This window comes from Topomyia yanbarensis, chromosome 2 (assembly GCF_030247195.1).
Source record: "Topomyia yanbarensis strain Yona2022 chromosome 2, ASM3024719v1, whole genome shotgun sequence".
Lineage (NCBI taxonomy): Eukaryota > Metazoa > Arthropoda > Insecta > Diptera > Culicidae > Topomyia > Topomyia yanbarensis.
Genome location: NC_080671.1, coordinates 199,022,705 through 199,032,124, shown reverse-complemented (window position 1 = coordinate 199,032,124; position 9,420 = coordinate 199,022,705). Strand labels below are relative to the sequence as shown.

The following is a 9,420-nucleotide window of genomic DNA, read 5'->3' as shown; positions in this document are numbered from 1 at the left end:
CCTGTAGATAAAAGAAACATCGTTTGGGTTTGCAATATAGTAATAATTAATTGATGGTTATTTACGCTTTTCATGTCATTCCGATAATTGCTCCTCACCAAGCACCAGGCATATTCGAACTGCGTCGTGTGCGATAGCACTTTCTCTCCCAGCTCCCGGTTGTACTTCTTTTCAAATTTCTGGAAAAGTTGGTTTCAAATTCTAATTAGCGCAATCAGCTTTTTCTATTATCTATTGTATTGTATTTTCCATTAAATTGATGATTCATATTAATCTCTTTGTACACTTCCAAACATTCGCGGTATATGATTACGATGATGATGAAATTGTTCCTCTGTTACGTGCAAAAATATTACCTCTAATTCTGACTGTGGTACGGTTTCATTCAACAATTCCTCCATTTCCGCCATAGATTACAATGGTTAGCTTTGAACTCTACGCGACTGTTACTATATGCAATATAAATCTGATATTCAATGGTTTTTCACCTTTTTCACAGCAGTTTAATGATTTTTTGCACACTCAACAAACGCAATCTCTCGTGATTAAAATGACTCGGTAGTTGATCTGTTTCTGTCATATTTTTTTTTATTTTGAAGGTTGTCAAATCCAGTGTTGTCAGATTGTTTTATATACACGGTTAAATTAAAGTACCCATTTATGAGTAACAGCACAACACAGTTTTCAATATACCTAGTCAAAAAAGGCGGACAAATATTGTAAAGCAAATTGAATATTTTGACTTTTTGCTCTACTCTCCTGTGCTAATTGCCCATAGGAACAAACAGAATTTGCTAATGCGATTTAAAGGCAATTTCAACACTTAGACAAATTCTCTGGCGGCAGATATGGACTTGTTTGGTTTTCGCATTTTTCTAAACGCTAATTTCTGCACTGAATGAAAACCGGTTTTCGCTGAAAACCAGTTTTCCAGTTGCTGGCGCCCTGGGACGGGACCTGCGGATTCGTGTTTTCTTATTCTTTCTTTTTGTTTGTTATATCTTACTTCTTCGATTCACACACACTAATACTTGGTGTAGTTCAAGAAATGACATGACTTTTTTAAAGAACACTCAAGAATTAAACTTTCAATTTTTTTCGTGAATCCATTATCATGAAAGTGCAAGGTAAAAATTGCGGTCGAAGTAAAGCGAAAAATCCGCAGATAACTTTTCAACATTTTCCGGTGAATCCTGATTTGAGAGAACAGATGGAGAAGTTCACAAGAATTGACGATCTCGAAGTTAATGAAAGCACTATCATCTCCACTATCATTATTGATCTAATAATTAATTTATAGATATATTTGAAAGAAAGTTAGCATTTTCTAAATTTCAAATAGAATACTCCCCATATTAATCACTCTGAGGACAGCCGGTTCAATCTGACATTTGCGTGCTGGATCAATTTGACACGCGTTTTTTTTTTCTTTCCGCAGGTCCCGTCCCAGCTGGCGCCTATTAGCCAAAAACCAGTTTTCAACGAAAACCGGTTTTCATCCAAGTGAAGAAATTGGCCGCAAGGGGGTGGTTCACGTTCGGATTGAGCTTAATAACATTTTTTAAACAATTCGCTTGTTCTGTTTTAAAAAGGGCAATTTGCAGGCTAACGGGAACCTATTTCAATTTGCCAGCAAATTTAGGGCAAATAGGCAAATGGCGATCTCAAATACAACATTTGGGCGATTTGCCGCCATTATTTTTTAATATATCTCATTTATTAGTGCATTTTAAATCTTTTTAAATATTACACGGTAAAATACACAGAGAACAGACGGTCATCTTCAGCATTCAAAAACCAACCAATTCTGGCAACCAGATTATTTGCTGTAACTTTGAGTGACTTTGATCATATTACAAAATAAATTAATACTGAATGATAAATTAAGCATTTTATCGTGGCAAACGGAGCATCCCAGCGAAAACTATTTCAAACATTGTTTCATATGATTTATTCAATGCTTAAATTTATTCAAAGATTGTTTAAATTTATTCAAAGAATTCGAGCCAACACAGGACTCAAGTTATTTTAAGCGGATTTTTCTTCGATGAACTTGACACTCGAATATAACAGTAACAAAACCATGTCACTGTGACAGAACAATAATAACCATTTGCATTGAAGTACAATGTTATACTATAATACCACAACAAGACTTTTACAGTAACTAGGGTTGGTTATGTATTGATTTTTATTTTCTTAATGTTATTTAACAAATCATTTTGTTCCACGCATTTAAAATTTAATGCTAATTTACTGTATCATTGTTTGTTGGAAACTGAAATTAATTGTTACTTGATATTTTAGTGTAAATTTATTGCAAGAAAACTGCTTGAAGAACGTCCAACTGCTAAATTGAATTAAAGATAACTTGAAGTTGCTTACTTTATTACAGTTCATGTCTGAAATTCCTTCATCATTTTATTAGTTGGACGATATAAAATGGTTAATGAACTTAACCGAAGGCATCCGTAAATCAAATCAGATAAAAAAGAGTATAATGAACAGGTGGAAGAAAAAGTAAACCAGGTGGATAATACCAAATATAGCCTGGGTCTAAAATGTCTTCCTTTTTTCAGATGGATCTTGTGGAGTTGGAGTATTCTAAAGAGTTATGACGATAGTGTGTTCGATATTTCAGAACGTCATCTAGTGTACCACATTGCAGAATACATACTTAAGAGTGTCTCGAAACATTGTACTGTTTGTGAGGCATGCTTTACACCTGGCACGGGACATGCGAAGACGGTCTTCTTTTTCCCTCCCGATATTGATGTTATTTTGCAGGGAAAAATCCGCTTGCAAAATAATTTCAAGCAAATGCCGATGATAGTGTTGTGCCGATGCGGCATAGATTTCAACCGATGAGGTATTGATTTGTGCCGAAAATAAAAGAGCTCGAACATGACATGAATTATGTTATCATTTGTCTGAACTGTGTAAAACAACATTAACCATAACTGTTGAGTAGAATAATTAAATTGCACTTGCCTTCGGTGCATTTTGCACATTTGTTTGTTTGCATCTACATGCATCTAAGCAACGTGTAAAATATGTTTTATAAATACACCTTGTATACAGCCAGGATATTACGATACTATCCAGGCATTGTCCACTCCAAGAAAATGAAAATCGTCAAGAAAGGTCCGGTTCGCAATGACAGGCCATTGCCGGTTCGCGGTGAGAGTTACTTTTTTTTCACTTTGTACGTACCGTCCCAGCTTTACACCATATATTAGTACGACCATATTTTTAAAACAATTTACAAAGTATATTACCCTTAAAGATTTTAGTGGGGAAGCACTATTGTATGTAACAGAAGTTGTTTATTTGTTTTTTAACATTCATGAAATCACTTACCATATATATCTTTGAAGAAGAATGTCATAATATTCGCAATAAGATAGTCGAGCGTTTTATAACGTTCCGTTTGTGAATTTATCAACAATACAAAAAAGGAAAAATAAGCCTGAGAGTCGTTCAATGGCACTTTAGGGGTTCGGCGAATCAATTGAAATATGCATTCATCGCGTTCTTGTTAACTTGCTGATTTTTATAAGCAGTATAAGAAATGAGGAAAGGTAAATATATAAACAAATAGTTTTTCACTCCTACACACTAAGCCAGCCAAAGTTGTTCAGAAATTTTTTTCGACGACTTGGACAGTAAAGTGATATTTTTACGGAGCTGTCTGCAAATTGTTTGAAAAATTGCGGAAAAGTTTTAATTTTTTAGCGATTTTCAGTAATTTTTTCGAATAATTTGCTAAAATCCGCAATATTTTCCACTGAATTTATCAGCACTTCTATTGTTTTCGGTACATAAACATTATTCAGTAAAATTTCAACAGATTGTTCTGCAAAATTATACCAACATTACCGAACCTCGTCAAAAATGTACAGAACAGGTACAGCAAATCATCTGTCAAGTCGCCATTTTCAGAGGAAACTGCTGACTGACCAGTATTTTTTGACGTTTAGATGGAACGGATTGCGGAGAGTTCGGTAACCGAATTGTTTTACTGATTTGATTACCGAACGGTTTGCTGTTCAAAACCCCAGTAAAATTTTACTGTACCCAGTAATTCGAATTAAATGTGTATTATTGTAATATTTTTCCTGCCAATAACAATACTCCCCTTGCGAGCACGCATGAGGACATAGCTAAAGAAGTATGTTTGTTTACTTTGCACAATAGGTAGCCGGTGACATGTTCGAATGGTAGATTTGGCTTCATTCTGTGCGAGCCTTTACATAAGTAAACAACGCCTTTGGTTGGGATATCAAAAACGGGAGCGCTACTGCACACAGAAAAAAAAAATATTGGTAAAAGTCTAAGAGAAGAGAAGACAATCGCGTAGCCAATAGGGATCTTTAATTTGGAAAAATTGTGCCAGTTTTTCATATGTATTGATAGCGGGTGTCCTTACGAGTACACTCATATCATTCTTAAACCTTAATTATTCTTTTATGATTTTTAAATTAAATAAAACCAAATTAAATTAAATTCAACTAGCAAACTGACAGTTGTCTTACTAAATGACGTATCTGCAAATATCTCGTTCGCCTCATTGTTAACCGGGACAGCACCCCACACAGCATGATCTGGTACTTTTTCAATCCGCTAGCAGCCTGCCATCCCAAGTTTCATCTGCAAACTATGGTAGATCTGATAAGGCAACCTATAGAGTCGTGCAAGTCGCATGGGTTTGGATGTGTTATTGTCCTAAAAGGAAACAAACTAAAAAATGTTTTTTTTTAATAGTTTTGGGTCAAAAAATTGAAAAAGGACTGAGATATTAACTCACGGTCCTAATCTGCATCAGAATATGCCTAAACCCGTACACTCCTAAATATCCCTATTGGGTCATTAAGCTATATACGGTTTTCCATTCCATTCGATAAATTTTAGGTCCAATATACATAATAAAACACCATTTCAAAAAAAATTCGTTATAATACGTAAAGACGATTTTTTTGTTTTTTTAAAATAAATCTTATATAAACTTGGCAACCATACATAGGAAAACTGCGGTTGTTTACATCTGGCCCATCAAGACAACACCCAAAATGAAAAAAAACTATATTCATTGTATTGAGTTCTTTGCGACCGGTCTCACGAACACTAATGAAGTTTCCTGGTTGAAAACAATCCCATTTACTTTTGCCGTCTTTGTTTATTATTTTCCACCAGCTTGTGATGTAGTATTTGTGTCATGTGGCGTGTACGTACATGAGCCGTAGAAAAGTCTATGGTGTTCATGTCAAATAAAAATAACCCTGCGGGAACACCGGGACAACATGTGTTCATTTTTTCTGACAGGGCATCATTTGTGGTGAAATTCGAAATGTCAAATCCTTCTGATAGTGTCAAATCCAGACTGTCAACAGATTTCTTTATTTTAAATTTAAATTTTATTTTCACGTTTCCTGAGTTGGAAAAATACATTGTTGCAATCACGAAAATCAGCTTTATCGATGTATGTAATAAAAAAGAGTTTTTTTTCTTATTTAATGACCCAATTTGATCCAGTCCTAACCTCAATATTGAACCAGCTTCTGATTGGTCGTTTTGCCAATCATGAGCGTTTATTATATTTACCAACGGGATGGAAAACAGTGCTACTGAATCTATGCTGGCTACTTTTCAGACATATCAACTAGAAAAACTCTAGTAAGAGAACTGCGGAGAAAAAAACAGCATTTTGGCAACGTATGCCCCAGCATTGTATGGCAACACTTCCAATGTTATAAGGATAGGCAATAGGTTTGTTACAGTACACGGAAGTCACTCCGGAGTAAACAGGAGCAAAATATATTTGCTCCTTTTTACTACGGTTTGCTACCAGAAGAAGAAAAAAGAGAAGAAGAGAGTACAGGAACGATTTTCTCCGGAGTACTTCCAGTTTCTCCTGGTACTGGAACAGACCTAATGTTCGATTGGATTCGTTTTTTGACAGCTGAACGCGAATCCAATCGATCCAAAATGGAGTCTCCGCAGTTCTCTTTCTAGAGTTTTTCTAATATCAACATTTCATGCAAATTGAATAAAAGTCCTGAATGACGATATAGTTACGTCTACTGTTAAGAGAGACACGAATAAAAATTGAATTAAATTTTTAAATGCATTATGCATTGTAAATTGTTGGTTTGAGGTGCGATTTTCGAGGTACAATTATTTTCAGCAATTGCGAAAAGCATACAAAAGGAATCTGTCAGTTTGTCTTCACATCTCGCCCTGAGCAGAAGCAAAAATCGTCCCGCGCAAGTGAAACAGTCAATTCTACCTAAAAATCAATCGGTGCCTATCGCACAAGCAGTCCATATAACAATAGCCTATACCTACTGTGCGATTTAGTGATGAGTGTCGCTGCCCAGCAAAAAGCAACTCAGATGCGGCCGAACTGTGTTGCTGTTGATTTCTCGAAATGCCCCGTAAGGCCAACCATTCGGGAAGTGGAACAATTATTAAAAGTGCAGATGGAACTCAATTTGGATGAAATGAAAACACTACAAATCATATCAAACATTGCGTGCTGATTTCGTTCAAGAACATTAACCAAGCTGAGTCATTCGCCTCGCGAAACAACATGCAGCACACCGCCGAATGCGACAATGTTAAATATATCATTCCCGTATACATCGAGAACGGCGCAGTAGAAGTTCGTGTCCATGATTTGGCTACGCGTACCCCTGACAGCGTGATTAAAAAATCCTTGCAAAAATACGGAGTAGACTCCGTTACACATGATACATGGAAGAATTTTTTCCCGGGCATCCCACTAGCACTATTTAGACTCTCGGTGAAAATGAACGTGAACATGTGTTGAATACCTTCCATTGTTCACGGTGGACGACGTCGTGAACAGTTTCATCAGCGAACAACGATTTCACGCTCACCTGGCAGTTTACAGTTTGTCAGAATGCAATCTAGTATTCGAAGGCGAACGTTCACCGTGAACAGCGATGACATTTATATTCACCACTCCGCATCAATTCCGCCCATCGTCGCGTTTACACTACCGGTGAACAAGTGAATTATCCACTGCGAACATATTTCACCGTGGAATATTTAAAATGATCGGGGAATATGAATATTATTGCATTGATTCAATTATATCGAATAATTGTGCATGGATTCGTTAAGTATATTAATGTACTATCGTTTAGTTCCAGTTTCATCAATTTCTATGCACTAATATGTGAGATATTGGAAAAAACAATTTGGTGCGCATCGAGCTCACGTTCATTTTCACCGAGGGTGTAAATAGGCCTTTAATATGAAAATTATAAATGCTATTCGGATTCATTATCTACTCACATAAACTTAACAGCATACTCGGAAATCACCAACAAACTATAGGAAGAATCAATAAAATAGGTATTGTGCACCAAAACTTACGATAATCTGAAGTTCGTTAAGACTTTAGGTCAGGGATCTTGTTCGCTGCAAATACCGAGCAATCACATTACAGAACACCGGCTGCTAGGTTAGGGGAGCAATTATTCGTCACCGCCCATCTCACGTAGCAAGGCAGTTCTTAGAGCAACCTTAAACGAATGTCACTGGTTAATATGTCAAGGGTGAGTATTAGAGTGGGACACGGTTATATGAAAAAAAAATTGCTCCGAACAACTCTTTGGGTTACATTTGGGTCCTAAAACAATCCTATAAATTCTTAGCTCGATCGGCTAAACTATATTTTTGCGCTCATGATTTAAAGTTTACATGGTAATTCGTATGGGAAAATTGATTTTCATAAACGAATGCCTCCAGGAGTCTAACTACTACCTAAAAATAAATCGATATGTGGTTTTAGTAGAAAATTTAACAGTGAAACAATGTCTCGAAAACCGCGAAACCATCTGATACTTATGCAAAAAGTTATTAAGCAGAAACCGATTTATGCTTTGACGATTTAAAAAAAATTGTTTTTCATAGTACCACTGCTGCCGACGGTCGAATTTTATATAAAATTTTAAACTTTCTCTTAATGTGGACAAAAGAAGACTGGTTTTATTCCTAAAAACTATTGAATACTTTACGGTGACGTCACAAATGAACTGAGTATTCATTTTTGACAGTTCGCTTGTACTGTTTACATGGACTTAGACAAATTCTTTACGATTTGTTTCGAGCGAATCTAGTCGTCCACAAATGTAAACAGTACAAGCGAACTGTCAAGAAAAGTTAGGTGAACTGTGCCTGTAAAGAACCTAATTGTGAAGTGACCAAACAGCTCAGATCATTGATTTGGACTCAAGAAGAGAATGTCAAAGAACATTGCAAATGATTCGAAATCCAACAGAAGTGGTGCTAGAACAAATGAATATTTTATTAATTGTCAGACCATCAATCGGTGTCCTGCTTAATAACTTTTTCCACAAGTGTCCAATCGTTTCGCGGTTATCGAGACATTGTTTCATTGCCCTCTAAGAACGGTTGGTTTCAAAAATTACCCATAAATGGTTGAAAAAGACTTTGCCATTTTTAGACCGAACTTATTAAATGGAAATAAAATATATAGTTAGAAAAATTGCTACCAAATATCGGATTGGACTCCAGCAGGATAACATGAGCTAGTGAGTATTGCTAGTGCCAAAAGAAACGAGCCTCTTGTGCGTGTGCGTATCTAATCAATTGTTTATTCTTCCAAAGGGTCATTGTTAAGAATGTGCCATCTCGTTGTTTTCTGCGACCAGCTTCGAACAAAATAACGGCTGCGGAAACCCCTAGAATGACCGTCCACAAGCAGCAGCTGCTGCCGAGTAAGGCTGCTTATGTGTGTCCGCATAAGTATAACGCCCCATCGGAATTATTGTGATTGGTTGTCTTGATTCCGAGGAATATTCTGACCATCAGAATGCGGACTTGCAACGATAAACGAAAGATTCAAGACGTTCAATGAATAAAAGAGTGGGAATATTCAATAAATTATATATTTATTGTGTTCTTTGTTTGAGTTCCACAAGATTTCCTCCATTCTATAAGTACTCAACCACAGAGAGCAGACATCCATTTAAACATTTGAATTTAATATACGATAAACACTAGCGCCGCCACACCAACATATCCCAACTATCCGTCAAATCCATTCCGGAACCGGTTCGAAATCCTGAATGGATTCAGTATGGAATCTTGCTCAAAGAAAACAACCGATTCCGACTCTATCGGTTGATGCATTTCAGCTGGAATTCATCCCGGTCAAACCATACGGAATTTGATTCGGAATCCTGAATGGAGTCAGTATGGATTCCAAATAAAATGCAACAACCGATTCTGAGTCGGAATCGGTTGTTGCATTTTATTTAGTATCTTACATGCACAACGCACACATACTCTTGCAGCAGAAGAATGAGCGGTCAACAGCTTCGAACCTGTCGAAGCAACCACATGTTCACATGCACACATCAGCTTGTT

General features: G+C 36.4%; 1 protein-coding gene across 1 annotated transcript in view; it reads right to left on the bottom strand.

Annotated features, from left to right (window-relative positions):
* LOC131682648 (mitochondrial fission 1 protein) overlaps window positions 1-586 on the bottom strand; it is a 1,624-nt gene extending 1,038 nt beyond the window's left edge. Inside the window, exons 1-3 of the mRNA XM_058964298.1 lie at window positions 357-586; window positions 66-179; window position 1 (exon numbers count right to left, since the gene is read on the bottom strand). The exon at window position 1 is cut by the window's left edge and continues 1,038 nt beyond it. Coding sequence (XP_058820281.1) covers window position 1; window positions 66-179; window positions 357-410 — 169 coding nt within the window. The 5' untranslated portion in view covers window positions 411-586. The remainder of the gene's footprint in view (window positions 2-65; window positions 180-356) is intronic.
* Between the last annotated feature and the right edge of the window lie 8,834 nt (window positions 587-9,420).